Raw genomic sequence first — 24410 nt, 5'->3', positions numbered from 1 at the left:
GGACAAAAGATAGGTGGCCCAAGTGGATACCACAACGTTAATATTATCAGAAAGGCTAGTTGACCTCAAAAAGACAAAAATTAAAGCGGGTAGTATAAAAAAAAATTGTATTTTTCTTAATGCTAAAACAAGAGATATATTTTGGTCGCCATTGTTAACGTATATATCTGGGTTTCACTGCTAACAACAATTATTATCTACACGATACCACAACTCAAAATTTTTAATAACATTTGCACTTATCAGATTATTATGTTTTAACAAATCTGTAAAACGTAATTTGCCTCGCAAAAAAAGTAATCTTTGTTTTATTCTATATATTTTCACATAGGAGTGCTTCCAAAAAGGGTAGGCACTTAGGCATTCAAATGAATTTTTTCCTGTCATAAATATCTATATGTTATCAAAAATTCGTATCATAAATATATTTACAGATTGTATTGTTTCTAAAATAAAAATAATATTTTTGCAAACGCATAAAGATAGAAAACTGTTCGCAGTGTTTACATTACGCTGTACTCGTATATAGTGTTTGGTATACATATCGCATACGTATGTATTAATAATCTTCTTACCAGACAAAATTATAATATAAATAATACCATATCACGTATAAAATAATTTGACTATCTGCATCTGTTCATTACATACTAGTTTTATACGTGAGCTTATTATTTAAATTATATTATAATATGATAAAAATGTATGTGCAATGAATAAATATCTCATTGCTTAAGCTTTGGTAACGTTTAAAATTTAATCACAACATATCCTGCACTCTGCAGAATAGTGGTTAAGAATTTGATTTTCATCGTCAATGTCATGAATCTTTTGCCAAATCATTAAAAAGAAGGAGCCAAAACAAGAATAATTGTTCTCGAAGCCCTCAGATCGAAAACCACGAGGGAGCGAATCATGCATTGACACTTGTATTTATCATAGTTGACTGCTTCTAAAGATATTGGGGAGAAATAAGAGTTAAAAATCGCATCAGTTTCCCAACTATATGAACAGTGAACACCCTCCAAACCCAATTTCAACTTATTTGGTTTTCCAAGTATTCAGGAAATGTACTTTGCACATGGTTCCGAGTGAAAAATGATACAACAATGATGGATCACGAGACGTGTGAACTCGAATGTCTGAAGGTGAAAATGACATGGCACTTAAATCTAAATGGGTTTTTGTACTCACAACAGAAAATGGCTTTTAAAATTGGTAAAACAGGAACATAAGATATTAAATTTAAGTTGAATCTCTATAGACAAAATTACTATAGGTGTTACGTAGTACGTATACAAAATGTAACGTAATCGTTTTTTGTATTTAGACTTTTAAAATAATGTTACGATGTTGTAGTATTTATTTTACATAAGTATAATACATGCATGAGTACAAATAAACGATTTATTTATCTCATCTTGAATCTCAATATCTAACAATAATTTAAAGAATACGATAAGGTGACAATATAACTGATGAATCAAATTATTATAAAAATAAAATATCATACATACCACTTACCGACCGCCAACTTGGCAAATTTATAAATCTTACTATTTTTTTTCCTTTAAAATAAGACGGTAGGTATCAGGTAATTACATCAGCGTTTACAATAGTAAAATGTTTATTTACAAATGTTTATGTTTCAATATTCTAATCATTAAATCGGAATACATTTTAGTCCAACAAATATTCCACTAAAAACTTTCTACATTTCACTTAATTAATAAAAATATATTCATCTTAGGCTCATCTTAAGTCATAACTATTGTAGATGTATCATTAATCTTTTAAAGTAATTGTATATAAAGATAATTGATTTAAAGATAACTTATTATAATACTACATATGTAACGACACAATGTGAATCATTGCGCCAAGTGATTGATAGTCCGTCAACACTTACAAAGTATTCCATCTAATTATAGCTTTAGTTAAAAAAATATACATAAAAGAAATGCATTTGGATGTATTAAGTTTACAAAAATGTTCCAATCGCGAACAAGTCTTCACAAAAAGCGTTTTTACTCCTAGTTTTTCTTTACAAGCTGACATTTTACCATTGAACATACATTTACTGTATTATAGATTATAAAACCTCAGTATTTCTAAAATTATCTTATTCGATATAATATACCGGTATTTAACAAATTATAATATATACCAATAGTTATTAAACATATAACATTATATTATTAATTAAGCATACTTAAGTCAAGTAAATGTAGTTTAGAAATCTAAATAGCTTACCAATAACAATAAAGCAATTAAATAAAAATTAGTAGTAATGTATTGGTTCTTAATATTAGTTTACTAATAAATTAAGGGTTAACATTATCAATTTTTATATTTTAACATCCATAATCATAAAAAGTAGTAAAATAATTAAACACAAATATGTATATACTTTTTTTATAAAATACAAATACCGTTTATGAGATAAAATTCAAAAAAAGAGGGAAGAAAGTTAATAGCCACTTGAAATAAACAATCTCTTTGATGTTTCTAGGCAAGCGCCATTAAAATCAAACATTTAAAAGTAATATATAAATATACAATATAGGAAGGTATATAATTTTAATTGGTATAGTTAGTTTCTTGTACTTATATACATAATCAAATTCTCCTTTTACTCCGATAGATAGGTATAACGATATACCTACTCATTAAATGGTTTAACATCTCCTAAGTATTTTTTAACGATAGTATTATAATTTCAGAGACTGAGGTGAGGTTAAGATTTTTTCCAATTTAGTCCTTTTTTATAGAAAATAGTTTACTGTATTACCTGGATGTGTAGTATGTTTTAATATTGAAACATATTGTTAAAAATGTAATAGGTATTGTATACATTTATCGCAATATTCAGTGTAATCCAGTTAGTATATTACTTCTTACTAAATTAATATTCATTCTTCGTATAGTCGTATCTCTGTATAAGAAGTAAAAAGCAGTTAGAGAGCGTCCAAACAGGTTCTTACTATTATTGTGTTACAAAATGTTATATTCACAGAAAACCTTATTTTACATATTATTATCTTCCTATTTTGGAATGTTTTTTATTCAGTACCTACTGTCATATTATACATTTGACGACTGACATTATAGATTGTAGTTTACTTTCAAGTACCTATATTAGCACAAAGCGTTGCATGCACTTATATTAAATAAAATGATATTTTATAAAAAAAATAATTACTAAATTTAACACGAACAATTTTCGTACTTAAATACTTAAATTAAAATAGGTAACATAAGACTGTACATCTATTTTGTAAGTTTTATGTGGTTTTTACTGTTGTTACTCCATAGCACATTTAATTTGGTTTTAAGTACCTACATTTGGTATTTTATTACTTTGGAATGTTTATATTATACAAACGAATTGTCTGATTTTGTTTGCGTTGTCCTAAACTTTAATGCCAATCATATTAAATGAATTACACTGCGAGGTGGAAAAAATCGAGTATACATAAAAACAAATAAAAAGACAATTCGTCCGGCCCTCGATGAGAGACGCTAAAAATACCTATTTTGAATGCATATTCATCAACGGTGGTCCTGTGGTATAGTCGTATTATTAAAAAAACACTTCCAACAGTTTCTCTAAATGATATTCAACACCTGGGTATAACTACGTTCGTGGGTCATCCATCAATGACGACTGTCACATACCCAACACTCCCACCACAACGATAAAATTGTTAAAGGAACAAAAAACCGGTAATCCGGAGAGCGGTAGTACGCTACTACCTACACCTCATATATATACATAATAAATATAAACATAATATTATGTATTAGATGTATTATAAAATGAATGTTTGTATTATAATATGGGTAAATTGTCATCTGTTTTTTTCCTCGTGCGATGTCACGCGAATCCTAATTAATAGGAACACCGGACAATCCGCGATGTCAAATCGATGAAAATAAATTATTGTCCGAGTGCAACGTTGTCCCCATCGATGGTCGGGCGGGTGCCTCCGGATTTATTTTTTCTCTCCTAGAATTTACGAGCGGACGTTTATTCGGCGGGGCGGGCGGCGCGTAATATCTTCGCGATGGAAACCGGTAAACGGCTCTCCTGGGACAATTTCCTGCCCAGGGTAGATTGTTGACCTACACGTACGCGTGTACGTATGTGAGTCTGCTGTGTAGTATATAATCCCTTGGAGAAATCTTATCCTCGACAAGAACGGCCAGAACAACATTATCGCGGTTTTCGCGATAAATCGCATTTCTCTCATTTCTCCGGTTCCATTTTTTCTCTCTTGCTTCGTGTTCGGCTCTTTTTTTTATTATTAGTTTTGACAAATTGACCGTATATAATATCAATAAGTTTACCGACGAGGGAATACGCCATAAAACTTTATAATAGTTCATTAGTGCTATACCGATTGGTAGCATATGAATTGTCGACGAGGCCCCGGTGGACCAGTTTTTGGGGCCATTGTATTTTAGTGTTGAATGGTCGGCTGGTTAGGAAAATTATGTGCTCCTCGTAAAATACACTTGGAATGACATCTATAATGAACAATGATAATATTGTTGTGAAATATTAATTTTGTAATAATGAAAATAGGTAAATAAGTACTTAAAAAAGTAATACCTGTATTAAATATTTTTGAATTAGAAATAGTTATGTTAATGTATTATATAAAACCTATGATATTATGTGATGTGTCTCCATAATTTAAACTGTTAGAATAATTATGCACATTAATAGGTAGATTCATAACTTATTATATTTCAGTAGAAACAGTAAACAATTTAATTTCAGTGAAAATCATTTCATAAATATTTTTAATTAATCATTTAAAGTTTAAAATATTGTATACGTTAAAAAAATATGTAATGGTATATAATTGAGTTTAATTTAAATAATGTGCATTTTTATTAATATTGTTTTAATGTAATATTATTATAATTATAATTTCGTTTTATAAATCGTTCTTATGGAGTTAATCAGACACTTAGTCATTAATCTTAATAGATTCTAGAAATGAAAAAATACATATAAATATTATATACAAAATATACATATATATTTTTATAAATAATAAATTGCATTACCTTAAGCGATGATTTCTAAACGTTAGAGAAAATGTATTTGTAAAAAAAATATATTCAAATATTTTTTAATTTAATTCAATAATCCCATATCTATAAGTTTTATTTTTGTTTAGTTCCCAACTACTTTTTTATGGTAAACATACAAATATTTCTTCCAATACTCATTATATTAATGTGGTTCATTTTACAAAATATATTTCTATGTATATTGTATATAGATAACGGACAATGATGCTCATGAATGTTTAAATATATTTAAAATGTAATATTTTGGTTTTCTCTAATAACTTACCCCACACGTATAATGTTATAACTTATTAAATGGTAAATACAATTTTGAACATAGTATTATCTTGTCGAAAAATATTCGATTTTATTTAAATAAAATAAAATATTTATTTTCAAAATATACAAAAAATGCTGTAGTTATTATAATGTAAAAAATGTAGGTACCCACTACCCACGAATAATTGATTTAATTTGGCTAAGACTGCATATGAACATTATGACATTTGAGTACCTACTAGAACAATAAATTATAAAAACCAAACATTATATTGAATGTTAAAAAAATCTAATTCAATAAAACGATTTCTTATACTATTAATACTTTACAGATACTTGAAAAATGTGTGCCCGTCGTCTATGGGCTTATTAATGTGTAAATACAATCCGTTTATTTACCTCCCCTTCTGTTTAGACTGTCGAAACCCGGAAATACGCTCTTACTGGACGCGGGACATCCCCTTGCATATGTGGGGGGACCGCATATAATATTCGGAATCGAGAAAAAATTACTGAAATGGTGTAAAGCAGCACGTGCTCCGATTTTGCGGTCCGATAAGTCTAATATAAATCGGCTTTTTTTCATTTCCCCCAGACGTAAATATTAAAATCCGGCTGGAATGGGGGAGGATAGGGGGATAAATTTCGCTTTCATAAACGCGCTTAGGTCACCATCCCCCCTCTGTCTGTAGTATACCTGGGTACCAACTACCATTGTGTCGCTCGGGTCCGACTTAGTGTCATTCACAGGAGCAGGCCCCGATCACCGGCAGATGTTCTCGTTTTGTTCGACCAGCAATAGTCGGTGATTGGCTGATTTTGAAAGTACTGTTTGTTTATAATAGAATTGTTAATGTTGTTTTGGAAGTTATTTGTAGAAAAAAAATAAACGTTCATTATTTTGATCCATATTACATCCGTCTTCCATCTATTAAAAACTAGGTATACGTCTATATCAACTGCTGTACATAATACATATCCCTAGTTCTCTGCAATTCTTTCATATAATAAACACAACTTGTATTGTTCATTACCTATAAATATTAAATAAATAATAATATTATGAAATCGTAATCTGCACAACGCTGTTCATTACAAGTAATTTATTACTTATTGTAACATATTATAATGAATATTAAATATTAAAATAACTATCAAAAATCAAGATGTACTGATAATAAGTTGTCATTGTTAGTTTAATATTAATTTTATTTAAACTATTTAAACATCGTAATTTTGAATAAGTAATTATTATCAAATAAATAACTTATTAGTTGATTTTCAGTATAATCCAGTTACTTAGAAATCAAATATTAAATTTAAATTTATATAATTTAGGTATATGACAAAATTAAACATAATCCACTTATTATTTTATAATATATTTTATAAAGTTAATAATTATGTGGGATGATGTAGATACAAAGTTAGATAATTTTCCTTTAGTTTTTATACTTTACCATCGAACATTTATGTTTCAATATTTGCATATCTGCCAAACAAGTTAAACTGTATTTATATTTTATAGATAGTATAACACGATAAGGTAATTATTTTAGCTGTAAAGATATAATCTCTTTATAAAACGAGAAATGTATCCTTATTTTTATACTTTGGTTTACTGCCTTACATTTTTCAAACAGACAATCTTAAAAGATTTGTTTATAAATAAAATTATCAAATAATAAAAAAAATGTGAGGTATCTTTAAAAAATTTTGAAAATATAGATTTGCACACATTTTTAATCTTCGAAAATTAAGATAAATAATAATATGTACATGGACTATTCATCAACCATGCTCATCCGATTTTTATCATCAGGTAATAAACAATGCATTTATTCAAACTCTGATTTTTTGGTATTTTTAAGTAGGTACACTTATTAAAGACCATAATTAAAAAACTTAACTTCTTTTAACTATTTAAAGGGTATGTTTAAAGAATACTTTCTGCGGTTATTAATTTTATAATGTGGTATTACATAATGTATTCATAGTTTTACATGAAATTTAAACATAGTATGTAATATTTGGTCTAGTACCTACTTACATTACTCTGACGGTTTTTATAAGTTATAAGTTTTCAATGAATTAATTTTAACTACTGCAATTTTTCAGATCATCATTCCCCTAATCATATCTTCTAAATCTACTATTATGAGCTACATTTGGTACAAAGAACGTAAGAATAACTGAGGCACTATTTTTTCAAAAAATTATCTACTTAACAATTTACTGTAAAAATTATGATTTAATTTGAAAAAAAATAAATCTGTATATTTTCTTTAAATTATGTAAAATATTCCAAAACTCAGTATTTTAATAAATTCATTATTCAAGGATGAAAGGGAGTGAGCTCATGCTTGGTGAAACTGAAACACTCTACGTGGCAGTAGAAAACAATAATGTTCTAAATCAAAAACCTTGATCCAATATATATATGTATATATATTTCTTACAAAAAGCGCAATAGTAACCGACTGTTTTAACCCGACGGAAATGCGTGAGTCACCTCTCCCTTGTTTACACCGTATATTGGGGCGCTGGGGATTAAACGAGAGACTCAATTATGGTCCATACTCACTCCCTTCCGACAACCAGCACAACAAATATTATATTATAATACATCGCGATTTCTTATTAGTATTATTACATATTGCTGTGGTCTGACAGCTCATGTGTTTGAACCGAATATTACGGTTACTGTTTGACAAATCGCTTTTTGCGAGCGTAAAACGTAGCCAGAGCAAAAACCGATCTCTGTTGGCAGGTTTTCATTTTGCACCGATGCTATAAATGGTTTTTAAATTCCACGCACGGAGATTTCGTTCACGGGAAGGTCAAATACTGTATCCATTTAACCGTTCTTTTATACTGTTTATCTGTATATATAGACTTAAATGAACTCGTGCCGAAAGGGTTCTTCTTATCACTTATATTATTATATACTTCGCGACTATACTTTGACCGAGAGAATACAAAAACGATTTTATTTTCCTATTAAGTACCAAAAACCAAAGCAGGCATTGATATTCTATAGGAGATGACAATAATAATAATAATAATATATAGGTACTTGGACTTTGGACACAATGATTTATTGAAGTAGGGTAAAATTTGTATCGAGGGGTATCAATGCGGCGTCCTATATATACGACGTGAATGGTACAATGCATATTATACATAATACATATTGTATATGAATACGTGTTGTATAATAATGACGCTTCGAAATTGACGATAGACGGATTTTATACGCTAGACCACAGCTATATAACTCATTCAATTCATATAATCATTCTCTTTTAGCAGAATCTTTATTTTTCTGATAAAACTATAGGGTCAAGTTTAACATTTAAAAATACTGTTTATTGAACGAGTACCTACACTTCTTCCTATAGTGCTATTATATATAACTTTGATAAATGTTTTAGGAAAATACAAATATATTATCATATTTATAACAATTAATTTTAGATTTTTATCGGTGTTTTGATTTTACATTGATATGTGTCTTCTTTTTAAATCTGTCATCACCTTTTGGAACAGTAAAAATTATTAGATTGTCAACGTTGAGGATGGTTTCTGACTTATCTGGGGGGTCCAAAATAAAAACGTCTAGTACATTTTTTAATAATCGAGGACGAAAAAATTCAGGAAAAACGGGGTACGAATTGTTTTTCACAAAATCAATTTTCTTATTTTGTTGTTAATTTAAAAAGAATAAACATAAATAGATATTCGAATTCTTCACCAAATGCTTATATTAGCACTTTTCATAAATGAATAATAATAATAATAATATAATAAATGCAAAGTTTTTTGAAAAAATTAATTAAACCTACCGTTTTACTAATGGTAATTAATAAATAATACTATAACAGCATCATAACAATATGGAAAATCGACTTCGCTTAGAATGATTTTTTGTGTGTAATAATTTATGATTAAATTCAAATTTAACACATAGATTACAGTGACTTATTAGTTGTTTAATGACGATATACCCTCGACAAGCTGCAGCACTTTTTTATTTTTATATTTTTAGTTTTTATAAAAGCAATTTAATATTCAGCAATACTCTAGTTTATTAGCATTTTTATTAAATACATAGAAAAAATATTTTGTGATTTTGTACTTCAAAACACGAATCTCTTAAAATAAATTTGAATAAAATATACGGGTAAATTATTATTATTATTATTATTATTGTGAGAGGAGGGATATGTATATACCATTAAGCGAGTATAAATTAATTGCGGCGTAGATATATTTAATAAAACAGTCTATTCCGTTTTATTTTATTCGGTGAATAAGGTTGACTGGTTAAAGAATCTTAAATTAATAACTTTACTGTCTTTACTTGACATTCAATAGAATCTTCAAGTTTTTTAAAAGTTTGGAACTCAATGGGTATTTTTGTACTAATGAACTTTTAAACTCTAACGCGCATTAAATTAAAATTTGTTTGCTTAAGATAAATTCTAAATCAATTAATTTTCTTAATTAAAAAACCATCATTTTAAATTTATAACTTATACACAGCTGTTTAATTTTTTTGTTTTAAAAAAATAAAAAAAGTATTATGATTTGAAAGATTTTTTATTCGAAACTATATCGCATTTCTATTTCTTTGGTAAGACCTAAAAAATGTATATACTGTCAAATTTCAAAAATAAATTTTTTACAGCAAACCCGCTGAAACGATAGTTCTGAAAATGACGGGCAAACTCTTGAATACCATCTCTCACTCTAAGTTATTTAACGCTTATTCGTATTTTGTATGCGTCGAGACTCGAGATCCAGTAAATTGTTTTTCGGATGCGGTTTGTGATTGCCATCCACTGTCGGTCATCCTTTATATGCGCCCGTCCAATTTCGTTTATCACTGTCTCGTATACATACGAATGGAGGAAATATTATGTGTAAAACCGGTAGTGTATATATGCGTACAATGTCCATATATTATATCACATACCACATACGTATATATAAGTGTACAATGTATAATGTATATACACGGACAATAAATCGACAACTTATTAATGAGTGCGCCCTCATGTGTGTGATAGTTTGTCTGCGTCGCCGTGCGCCGGCATTCCAGCGTGGGTTATATTATTATAATATAGGCTCGTTTGAAAATGCAGATTAAGTCGGACAGCGCGACAGGATAAAATACGTTTATTATTATTATTAATTTATTTTTCTCGTAGGGTCGGTGGTGGCTGCGACCGGGGGAGGGGGCATCGATTTACGGAAACCTATGTCCGGAGAATAGTTTGAGGTTGTGTTGCGTAAATTCTATTTTACGGTTTTATTCAACTCGAATGCGACAAGAGATTGTATACATATAATATTTGTTATGGATAGTGAAACTAGCATCGGGCGAGGTCCTATTTCAATAATAAAATATGTCCGTATATGCAGTAATTGTCGTCACACGCAACTTATTTTCTTTTCTAACGGATTTTACTTAATAGTATGCGCATATAATCATCATTCATGGTTAAACCTAAGCAATGAACACTGAATATGTCTTATAATAACATGATTATAAGTTCTAAGTCTATGATTGATTCATCATGATACCAAATATGTATTGTCTATATGAGGTTAAATGTAGGTAAACTATCGATTAATAACACTTATTCATAGTTCAAACATTGTATGGAACATCTCTTACTCGTTATCTATTTCTAAATTTCCCATCTTCGTTGAATTTACAAGCAATTTATTATACCGACTATAATACATTTATTTTTTAAACCCAAAATCACGTACCAAGTGTTAAAATATAAATAAAATAAACAATGCTCATAATTAAAATTTTTAATTATAATTTTAAAGTTCAACAACAATATATTATTTATAAAATTAAAATATTTATACTAGGTACTAAAATCTAAAAAGTTGTGTCACTTTTTTAATTTATTTTTTATTACCTACCTGCATTAAATCTCAAGAGAAACATTACAAGTCGTAATAAATTAACTTAAAATAATTAATATTTTGTACAAATACACTGTTTTTTAAAAGTTTTAACTAAGAGAAAACATATTGTGTGAGTAAATTCAAAAGTTGGTACTTATTGCAATACAACTGCAGTGTGTTCTGGCTTCGTAATTACTATGATATTCGAATATATTTATAGTTAATACTAATAAATAAGTTAAGCAATATAAATGTTGTGATTATTATTATTTTATGCTTATAAAAATATTTATGTTCTTGAATATACATCCATTTTTCAATCAATTACATTTTTGAATCCTTAGAAAAAAATGTATACCAATATATACATAAATATACGTGTACTCACAGCACAGAACAGTATATAATAATATACATGTACTTTGTACAGACCAACTTAATATTTTATAATATCGTTTTAACAATCAGATGGTCCGTATGCACTTAAAATACCAATATTTGTGCCATTCGTTTTTCCACTTCATGTCCCATATAGGTACTACATATTATAATTTACTTATACATACACGCATTATAATAGGTATATGGTATTATAAATCGTATAACAATTTAAAAAGTAATAATTTATAAAATTTAACGTTTTCGATAATAATTCAATTTACATAATATTTCATTATTGTTCCCAACTGCACTCGCCGGCGTTAAAATAAAAATAAACCCGAAACGATTTATTCGTTTTTACACTTTACCCCGCGCGCGCACACTAATGTTATGTGGACAACGTAATGTGCCTACATTATGTGAACGTTAATTTCGTTTGTTGCGCACCTCGTGTCCAAACTATACACCTTTTCGTCGTGTGTGTTTCTGGGCTCTCACGTATAAGTGTGCGTACAGCCCTATATTCTCTAAGAGCCTTTGCGGGTTAAAAGAGCCAAAAGGATTTAGCTGATTTATGTAAGTTGCCCGCAGCCAAACGCTCCGTTATTTACGCACTCACTACGGCCGCGTAGGTTTACCTATACCTATATGTTCTATACCCCAGCGGGTGCTATAATATAGTTTTCATTAAATCTTTCCAAAAGGTCGGAAAGTGATGCGATTTTTCACTAGCTTTACTATGCACTGCTAGCCTTAAGGGTTGAAATTGCCGGGTTACATATTGTGCGTGTTCGCCGCCAGTGTCAGGCGTAGTAATAATAATACAATTACGTGCACGGTAATATTTTGCAAATGTTCGAAGACGCAATTAGGCTGTTAGGAACAGTGTATGCCTATACGTCGTCGCCACGTGCGCTGGTTACACCACAGCTGCACTTAAATTCGGAGCCATATTTTCGCGGTTTATAGTTAAATTATGTTTTCCAGTAATCGGCCTCGACGGTAATAATAATGATAATAATAATAATACTAATAATAATAATGATAATACGAGGGTCGTTAGTTATGTTTTAACCAAGGCGGCGGCGGACCGTCCCACACATATTATAGTCGTCTTCATCGCCACGCAGCGGCAGTAGGTGTCTGTCGGTCTGCGCCTTTAGGGGGCTATATTAATTTCCACCGAGTTATTAGACAACCATATTAAAAAAAAAATCCCCCGACCCTAAGTCTATTAACAATAAATTAGACGAGCTTCCCGTAATTCTATACCCGCGTCGTAGTATGTATTCGTATATACAGTATGGCACACTAGACGTTTTTTTTTTGTTTCAATTAAATTTAATCTTTATTTTTCACGTATTATATTCAACTTGCAAAAGCTAAAGACAAATCCTGCGTCGTTAGTTCACGTTTATTGGTTCATCAAATATGATAATTCAAAAAATTCAAAGTAATACAAAAAATATATTTTTAAAGCTTATTTGATTTATTGAACACCAAAAATACACGTACTATAATTTATGCATTGATTTTTTTATTATTTTTTTATATATATTTTATTCCTACGCCTGCTTAGGTAGCAATCTATATTATTAATTATAAACCTAGTAATTTTTAATAAATATTACACAAATATCGCATATAATTTGAGTGAAAATGAAACTGTAAAAAAATACTCGAGTAGTGGAGTATATTGATTATTGGTGTATTTATATAGTATGGGCGGTATCTACCGTTATAAAAAATTATAAATGAATGTAATAAAAACAATAAACATATTATATACTGTATAATAAGACGGTGTAGTTATAGATTTGCATGGCATGAAACCTATTTTTGTCGATAATGATTACCTACCCTAAATATATTTAAATCAATTCACTGCAAATAATAGAATAACCCGTTATAATATACCTATACTGCAGAATGGAGAGACGAGATGGTAGGCTATAGGAAGGCTCAATAAATATATTTTGTAATGTTTTCGGAGTGGGGATTAAGGGCGGCATACAACGTGCGATCGGTAAATTTCATTAAAAAACAAACGCGAACGTAAATTATTGGATCCGAACGACCCCTACACACTCGGCTTAACCCGATTTAAGACTAATTGGATAACATTACCGGTTGGAAAATAATAATCGATTTTTATCCGTTTAAAAACTTTTCGAGCAGTTTGCCGCGAAAACGAGGATTTATTGGGTCGAACAGACTCGCGACTACCACGCCATTAGGTATGTATAGAATAGTTACCCACAGATCGTTAATATAGTATCTAACCGGTAAACAAAAATGTGTTTCGTGATCAGCATCCTAAAGAGAAACGGACAAAATTCTGGTAGACGTACTTCTTAATTATTGAAACGCACTGAACGAATCTTTGTCTTTCCTTTTTTTTAAATAGAATCTCATTAACACTTCATTCTACTATGACCTCCGGCGGAAAGTGGCCATCGGTAGCACGGCAGCCCGCCGTCATTGATTGTTGTTGTTCGTTCTAATAATAATTATCGTACCAATAAAATGTTTTATTTATCATCTATAAAATATCTCCGGGCGTTTGATATCCGTCCGACGCGTATAATACATACAGTGGAAAAGTTAGTTGGAGAAAACGTGAATACTCAATAATCGTTTATGATTGATTGTCGTTTTTAATATTAATGATCTCGAAGCCTATAATTTACGTAATCATATTTGACAAGAAAATAAACTAACGGTAACGAAACAATACAGCTTTGACGTGCAGGCAAACGTGTAATAATATACTAATAAACTTTTTTTAAGTCAGATAAATAATATAATAACCGGAAAACGTATATGCGTACGCATCCATAACTATATTATTCATCATAATGTATGCATATTTTATTTTCTATATGGTGAGTAGGCCCTCGAGCTACGCGGAAACACTCCAACACAAAATGCAAAACTTCGAAATGTCTTTCGAAACCTCCCCGACAAATTGTGTAACATCGCTTTGGGCGATAATGATGCAAATGTGTAGCAACGTCACTTATTTTTATTTTTTGCCTTCAAAGTATTAATTGCGCACACTTTCGTTTCTCCGAAGGGATGAACGGATTTATTAAAAAGTCTTAAAGGGGGTAGTATATTACACTCGTATCCGATCGCTTTCACCTTTTAGTTGTGTTTGCTTTGCTACTGAACCTTTTGAACTGTAAACTAATTTTGCTGCCTATATTTCCTGTCTTGTCTCGTCGTCGCGTGTAGTCACAGACAACGTTGTATTCATCTGCAACCGACAGAAACGATCCTTTCAAAGCAAAATTCTTAGAAAAAGATTATTGTAACTATTTTTTTCCCCAAACAAAAATATACTTGATATAGGTATTTCAAAAAAATTATCTCAGACGAGATAAATATGTCTAGAGTAAACTGACGATTAAAATGTTCAGCACTGTATACATATATATATATATATTTCCCTCAATGTATTATATATACTGTATATTATGTATAGGTATATTGTGTATGTGTGTGTGATTGCACGTACACAACGTCAATACTAGATCCATTCTATACAGTATACCTACTCATGCTTATAATATTGATGCAATAATAGTTCTGTCTGTAAATCAATTGCAGCAACGCGGGGAGCCATGACAGTCCGTAGGTGCAGTCAATTAAGCGGTTCACACTGTTTGGTGGTTTTGTAATAAATTCGTTTCAAAAATCTTTGTTTGTAAAAATTAATGTCTGAAAAACGAGATAATGATTGGCTATTTATTAAACTACGTTTGGAACAAATTATATTATAATAATATTGTTGACCGTAAAAAAGTTTTGTTATTAACACAATTCGTTCACACGTTAAACGTACTTTCTTAGAATAACATAATATAAAATATGTTTCAAATAGTATATAAATACAAAGGCAACGATTTTATTTTATGTTGTATTACCTATGATGTAGCACTGTGTAGTTATATAAATATATAATAATTTGCTTACACGAATTGCCAACTTTAACACAAAACATAAACATTATAGGTGTTATAAATTAAATTATTTTTTTCACTTTGTGAATTTAGAATTAAAGATCTAACAATAAAAATTCCGTAATAAAAAAATTCGAAACAACAATAATAAAGACACAAAATCGCATGGATAAACAGAAGAAAAAGAAAAAGAACCACAAATTTATTATCAACCTTATTAAAATAATACACTTTGTAGACATAGAATGTATCTACATTTGTTTATAAAAATATAAGCAATCATACAATTATTTTTCTTATTATATTAAGAATTGCTTCTAAAACGTTATTCACTCTCAGTGCACCCATTAGTTATTACACAATGGGTAAAATGTTTTCTTATGGTCTATAATACGAGCTAGGTAAAATTATCTCCAATCGCTTTACAGTATCAACTTATACCTCATAAAATTCGTTTGGGTTCTTTTTATTCTATTTAGTTTTATTGCCTATAGGTACTTGAATATTTTGAATTTGATTTCATATCTATTGGATCTTTGTCGTTAGATTTTTTTTATTAACATGGCCATTTTCTTGTACGACTATTTTATCCTTGGATATTATGCTCGATTAACATTTTAATAATTTAATTTATGAATACAAATTACACAATAAGCATAATATTCATAATGAATTCTTTACTTATAACTATTACCTTTTTTATGTTACGTATACATAATGTTATACAATCAATCATAAAATGTAATACACACAATATTAAAAAATAATAATTGGTTTATGCACTATTATGGTGTAAACAAAATTATGATTACCCAAGAAAAGAGTATGTTTGGCCTATGAATACAATTAAAAAATGCTAAATATACAACCTACTTATTTTATATGCATATTTAATGGTATACAGTATACATTGTGCGCTGAAGAATACAAGAAGGTGGTTATGATGTATACATTATGTGTAAATTTTAACTATTTCTGATTAGCTTGTTATATTTTATCATTTTTTTTTAATGTGTAGATTACAAACAAGATTTTCAGCCCCAAAGGGAAAATAAAAATATTATGTTATTTGGTATAACATTTTTGGCAGTACGCTACTAAATATATATTAGCTGTAAATAAAAACACAATATAATAATTGGAAATTGTGAAAAGTATATAATTATTATTATTTATTGTTATTGTGAAAGGCGACGTCATTATTAAAATTGTTTTTGGGGTGTTTGACGGGTGTGTCCCTAACTAACCGGAGGGCTTATAGGAAATTCTAACAATAATTAATTTCATTCGGTTCATAAAATTTCTACAATATCCTATTCATTATGGTAATTTTCCAGGGAATTAAATTCACCAATCGTCTGATTGGCAATTAAATATTTAAAAACAAATACTTTTGAAACTTATGCCCAAGGATTAATGCGATTTCGAGCCAAATTCTCGCAGTGGAAACTAATTTTACAGTACATTTGTCGAATATTCTAGTTTGTCTGTTCATAGGATAACAGCAATATATCTTTTACCAGACTCGGACCTGTATATTTAGACACCACTAGTGCAATTCTTTTCGATTCACTATAGTTACCCTCCGTTACCGTTTTTTCATCCCTCGAGGCACCGGTGATTTAGCATCTCCTTAAAAAACTCCTATCTGATATACGTATACTTATCCCAGGTCCCCTCTGAAATTACGATTCTGTAAATTTATCGCATAAATATATCGATTTTGGTTAAGACTTGGCAAATACATTCTCTTAAATGTGTTTTTAAGCCCTACCTTTTGACGATTTTACAATTACATTAACTTTAAACTATGTAGGTATATTTTTTCGTGATTGAAATACATATATTTAAATAAAAACTAACCATTAAACTTATTTATTTTTAACTAAATAATAAATACCTTTCCGTGGAAAACATAACCGTATACTTACAATATCTCGGTTATACATGTTTATATATACATATATAATTTTAGTTTAAATGCCGACTATATGTTAAAAGGGTTTTAATCTAATACAGCTATCAGATACATGTAAAAAAAATATATTAAATTTGTTAAAATATGTTATGATATTAGTACTGTTTATAATTGTAGGTCTATTGGCTCTGATGTTATCGACTTCTATATTAATTGCATCATCATTTGATTCTATTATGTTATAAAATGTTATACTTAAATACATTTGAAAAAGTTAAATGATATGATTATTAATTCAATTTTTCAGCATGCAACTGTCATCCAGTTGGTGCATCCGGTAAAACATGCAATCACACTACTGGCCAATGTCCATGCAAAGACGGTGTGACCGGGATAACATGCGACAGATGCGCTAAAGGATACCAACAAAGTAGATCGCAGATCGCACCATGCATAAGTAAAATTCAATATTTTTATGATATTAACTTTTAGTTTATCATTAATTTAATTTGCCTAACAGAATTGCCTTCAAAGATTTTTGTGAACCAAATGTCGTCGGATGCTCGTGCAGCAGGAAATGAAGGAGGAGACGAAGGAGATTATGATGAAGATGACGAAGATAACCACCACGGTATTTAATATTTATTTAATAAAAATTGTACCTATCCAATGCTTATTAACTTAATATTGTATCATTGGTTCTGGTTTTGGAATTTTTTATACCCATATCAATTTTTTCAATCTGATTTGTATTTTTAATTAAAATATGTATTTTTATTAAAGTATTATGTTGTCACTCAAAATAAAAGTAAAAAAAATACAATTTAATTTAAATCTCGCCCTGCAACAATCTAAAATAACGTGTGACATGTTATTGTACAAAAAATATATTGAACATTTAATAAAAAATAATATATATCTCGCGTTATATGTACATCCGATTATCAAGTAACGTCAGTTTGATCATACTGTTTTTATATTTAATATTATAAAAAATGTATAATTCTTCATTTTCTTGGCCACCAGCTATATGTTAATTCGAGTAAAATCATTCGAGATATGGTCCCTGCGGGACTTAAGAATTCATGGCCAAATATCTAGGTTCGGATCGAATCGGGTACGTCCAAGTCGTTAATGGATTACGGCCTCGGTGCGACAGACCAAGGGGTGTGAATCCCATTTATCAAAGTCAAATTCCCTTTTTTTTATAAAAAAAAAAAATAATAAAAGATAATCGACAAAATTTAACACGTTCATCGCGATAGCTGCAACACTATAAACACGATTCTTTTTCTTACGGGCGCTCATTACTCGGCCGACGGATGAAGAATGCGTAAAGCGACTACTGCATGGCAGGAAAAAAACAAGACATTATATATATATTTTATACATAGGTGTTTTAATAACGTTTTAATATTTTTTCCCCCATTTGCAGACTATGTATTACATAATAATATACAGGGTATGTGAGAGCGGAAAACAGTGACAGGTCGCTGAAGAATATTTCCCAGTTTAGATTTGTAAGTGACCAGTGACATTTTTTGTTTTTAATATCTGCAGTAGACGAAAAAACTTCTTGGGATCAAGGGAGTAACCGCATTCAACGAAGCTTACAATGTGCATAATATAAGCAAGCGGACAATTAAAAATGTTCGATTCGGCCGCGTAGAGCGCGTAGTCTGTAGGAGGTATAAATAGGCTGATATAGATAACAGTGATGTTATTGTTGAAGACGATGAGGGTTAACTTCCTTGGCTAGCAGACAGTCGAATATAAATAAGCCCGTACGCAATTTAGCGAAGATGTTATCATTAAGGGGAGGCCGGAGACGTATAATGACCAACAACCGTCGGTGTAACGTGTGTGTGCTCGACGGTCGTATATATAAAGTGGCGTGCACCTCGCCCCTCTGCAGATCAAATGCGTTTTAGTGTGGAGAAAACCGATGGTTTTCGATCTTGGCCCGCAACGCATTACGCGAACTGCGAAGACGACATTTTATCTTATACTGCCGCGCTGCAGGTTTAACACTCGGAATAATAAAAATATAGACGTACCGATACATATATATGTACCGTCGGCGATACGATTCTCCGAAAACGCTCTCGGGGGATACATATTATAGTTGTTGGCGTGTGTGTATCAGAGAAAGATGCTATATATACGGAGAACGAAAGCGATAAGAGACTCGACGAAATGTATCTTCAATTTAAAACTTATAAGAATATTATTCGGAGAGTGTGTATGATATTTTGTGGTGGCGCACGACGTCGAAAAACGTGTAAGGTCCTCGTGGATCGCAGGTACTCATCATACATCAACTGTTGTAGATGACTTTTATATACTTGCCGTAGTCTGTTGGTGTGTGTGTGTGTGTGTATATTATTATGATGATAAGGCGTCAAGTGTTTTGAGCCGGAAACCCGACACCGATTCGATGAGGAGATTGACAGTTGTTATATTATGCGGTGTCGTCTGTGGCGTTGGTGGTACATTTACGTTGGTGGGAGGGGCAGGGGTTATTACACGATAGCACGGAAACATTAAACCTACCGCGACGGTGATAACTGGGCCATTAATTTATCCACTTTTATGTGTGGGGTGGTCTCCGTTCAACAGGTTTATGTGGCCTGAATTAAATATTTTGTGTTTTGACTGTCGCCTGTCTATATTATGTATACATGACAAATATATGTGTAGGTTCGTTATACATATACACATAAGTATTAAAATAAAAAATGTAACGTTCATCAAACGACGTGTAAGCACGCCGCCTCTTTGAGATTAAAAACTCATCATAAAATCATCCCCTACCCAAACCTTAATCCCAATGATTAGTGCGACAGTGTGGTCTTCGGCCGGATTTTCGTATTTACCGTTCGTAAACGAATACTTAACACACAGATATTATGATTATTTACTATAGTTGTGTTTCACATATATTGGGTAGGTATTTACTATTTATACTATTATATTTACACTTAATTCTAACTGTACATATAATATACACATAATGCACGTATTTTAGGTATCGGCAAACGAACTATTCTTGTACCTACATACAATATTATATAGTTTCCTTTTTTTATGGTTTTATTACGATACCCGGGATAATCGTTTTATCTTATATTATAAAAAATGTTTTTGTTCGACAGATCAATGCGGCAAGTGTCGATCCGGAACCAGGAGACTAAATTTGAACAAGTACTGCCGCAGAGATTACGGTACGTAAATTATTATTTTTACAGGATTCCATACCTAGTTATACGATCGAATGGCGCGAGGGTTATGTTGTAAATACTAAATTGTAAGTTACATAAAAGGAGATAGACGCGGACCGAACATCAAACGGGAGTCACGGGTGTTCTTGAAAAAGACATATATAATATACAAACGATTTTTTTTAAATGTTCGTACACAAAGCAATTGAAGAACTATAGCTTAATAACTTTTTACGCGTTTTTAAACACGACAAATATGAAGAAAAAAACGTATACGTAATATGTGCCTACGTATCAAGTAAAAATGTAAATTTTCTTTACCTACTCAAGTTTTACAGGTATAAGGTTTATCTTGTACATAGTACTATAATAAATCGCTTGTCGAGTACACAGACAGACCAGGAAAATAACAATAAAAGACACTATCTCGACGGGTACATCTCCGAACTGTCTTAGCCTCGAAGGTTTATTTGTAATTTAAATCTAAATTAAAATTAAAATAATATTCTACTAGGGTCTACGGATAATTTTATATTACCGACCGTAAAGTACCTGACAATTATTAGGTAAACATTTAAATTAAATATTCGCGTATTGTCCGACATCAGACTATATAAAATGGCATGTATAAATTACATGTTTAAATTATGTTTAAATTGATAATAAAATATTGAATTCATTAAACGTTAATTATGTGGTTTATTTGAAACAACATAATTTATAATATTTATAACAATTTCAATCTAAAATAATACTTGTAACTATATAATTAGTGCGCTCATATACATCTATACAGTATACACCCATAGAGCATCTATATAGTCATATTTTTGTTGATAAAATTAGATTTTGTTAAATTTAATTAAAATTTTTAATTATCTTAAGAGATTTAACAAAAACTTGTCAGAATCATTTTGTTTTCAATAACTCAAGAGACCTCTTGTATTATAAAGTCGACTATGATGTGCAGAGCATCATATAAGGACTCTTATAGCAACAAAGTTACATTGGTCACTGGTTAGATTAGTGCTCTTAATAATTAGGTAATTTAAATGCACTTGATTTAAACAGCATATTTTTTATAGCATAGTTTTAGAACAACCTGATCGTTCGTCGTTGTAATATTGGATTGTTCTTTTATCAATTAAGGAAACAGAATTTTAATTATAAAACAATTTAAATAACTAATATGATAAAGATAATTAACTTTTACTCGGTTAGCATTGTTAGCAATATTTTGTATGCGTAACATTGTTATAAAATAGCTATACTTTTTGAATAAAACTGATGAGATTAAATTTGACCTCATATATATTATACATATAATAATATTGTATTATTAATGGTAGACGTTGTTTAAGGAAAATAAATCGTTCTGGGGGCTGATATAGCCTACTATTATGAATTTCACTTTTTCTGAACATTATATCTGTACAAAGTGATTATTTTAACAGTTGACATTCGTCATATCAGATGAGAAAAAATGTTTTTTTATAAAATTTTAAGTCATTACAAACCTAAATTTTTTATACTTTTTCGTACAATATACACTTTTAATTTCTTATCTTGAAGCAGAATATTTTTCAAGTAATTTATTGGTTATATATATTTATAATAACTTTTCTTTAGTTTTTTACCACTAACGTTTTAAATAGAAACCGCATTACAGTATACCCAAAAAACTCACAGGTTAATTTATTTTATTTCATAAAATGTGACTTTATTCTATTTAAGTGGAAAATGTTTTCATTTTACGACTGTTGAACATCGAAAACAGGTTAAATTTTTAAGGTAAACCATTTTCACGAAAACCAATCAACTCGACGGCAATACGTACAAGTATAAAATTCCTACGCGACGAAACACGATGAAAAGGTATTCGGCAAAATGTATATATGTACATTGTATATAAAATAAAAACATATATATCTTATAAAATAATAATAAAAAATAATAATAATAATGAATACGTATTCACTATATAATCAAACACTAAAAAGTTAGTATGCATAAGAGTATTTGACAACCGCCGCGGACAGCATTCACTGCCTGTACACTTTTAGAAATACCTATATATAATAAATTATTATTAATAAGATTAATACCTATGTATATATTATAAAAAAATGCAGATAAGTAGTTTAGTGATCTTTTACTATAGACAATAATACAGGGTGCTAGTCATTTTGACAGTGACAATTAATTGATTCAAAAATTACTAAGTCAATTTAAATGAAATGATATTTTTTAAACATTTAAGATAAGTAGGTAGTACATGCAATTCCAACGTATTATACTGTTACCTTTATGTTTGTTGGAGAGTTTTACGTTGGTGAATTCACTTTAAATGTTTAAATGTTTGATTTTTAAAAGACAATACCGACATTTCTGTAACCATTTAAAAGCCGAATATAGTTACCTGGTGGGATTCACCAACCTTTGTTTTAAGTTTAAATGAAATACATTTTCCAGACGAATTTATTATAATCACGGAATGCCGCATGCGGCATAACTTCTAATAATAATGATAACAATAATAACGACAACATAATATCACACATTTTTTGTACAGCGATACTGGGCAAAATGTCGGAACCGATAGTGTCTAAAAACTGGGCCAAATTCACGATGAACGTGCAGTCAGTGTACAAGCGTGGCCAGGCGTCGAGACTTCGCAGGGGGCCGACCACATTCTGGATACACGACAACGACCTGAAGTGCAAGTGTCCCAAGATCAAGCCTGGAAGGTGAATATTTCCTTTGTATTATATAATTGTTACATGGATAGCTCACGACGGTTTGGAGTAATTGCATTGAATGTTAATTTTTTTCCATCTCATATAGGCTTTACCTGATCCTCGGCAAGGAGAACGACGGCGAACGGCGCGACGGACTGGTGTTGACGCAGAGATCGATAGTGATCGAGTGGCGAGAAGAGTGGCACAACCGCATGCGGCGGTTCCAGAGACGGGCCCAACACTGCGATTAAAAAAAAAAGGAAAAACGTCATTAAAAACTACAATATATACCCTCAGCGAGAAATCACCTTTAAGATATACATATATATATCACTCACCAGAACCACCAACATCCCCCCCACCACCACCATCACTACTCCAACTTTCTCGTTCCCTGCAGGCTTCTATAATAATAATATATACGATACGAGTCTCCCCTTATTATATGGTTCTTTTCGTCCTTATTACAATATTAGGTACGTAGGTACGTAGGTAGGATACTCTTCATCCGTAATATATTATTATTATTATAATATATACAGCCAAACACGAATATTTATTATTTCTATATAGACGTTAATCGTTTTAATTCGTCGACGTGCGGTGTAATGTTATGTGTGTGCGTGTACATTGTGTGAGTACTATAGAAAGAACACACGGCGTAACCGGTAGTAGACACATTTTATAGTATGGCCACTTATTTCTCCATTCTCAATATTACGTTAAATATTAAAATAATTCACAATATTACCGATACTAATATCATGTATTTTGTAACTCTTAAGTCATTAGGTTAGCGTCGAGTATACGTTTTTCGTTTATTCGTATATGAATATATAAATGATTATAATTGAACATTTTTATCATATACTTAAATGGCTATACATAAATG

At 30.3% G+C, this 24410-nt stretch overlaps 1 protein-coding gene across 1 annotated transcript in view; it reads left to right on the top strand.

Moving 5' to 3' along the window:
• LOC111030159 (netrin-B-like) overlaps nucleotides 1-24187 on the top strand; it is a 71323-nt gene extending 47136 nt beyond the window's left edge. Inside the window, exons 3-7 of the mRNA XM_022309534.1 lie at nucleotides 17867-18016; nucleotides 18080-18190; nucleotides 20715-20783; nucleotides 23353-23527; nucleotides 23625-24187. Coding sequence (XP_022165226.1) covers nucleotides 17867-18016; nucleotides 18080-18190; nucleotides 20715-20783; nucleotides 23353-23527; nucleotides 23625-23769 — 650 coding nt within the window. The 3' untranslated portion in view covers nucleotides 23770-24187. The remainder of the gene's footprint in view (nucleotides 1-17866; nucleotides 18017-18079; nucleotides 18191-20714; nucleotides 20784-23352; nucleotides 23528-23624) is intronic.
• Nucleotides 24188-24410: the final 223 nt, after the last annotated feature.

Source organism: Myzus persicae, unplaced genomic scaffold (genome assembly GCF_001856785.1).
Source record: "Myzus persicae strain clone G006 unplaced genomic scaffold, MPER_G0061.0, whole genome shotgun sequence".
NCBI lineage: Eukaryota > Metazoa > Arthropoda > Insecta > Hemiptera > Aphididae > Myzus > Myzus persicae.
This window is presented reverse-complemented; position numbering and strand designations above follow the sequence as displayed.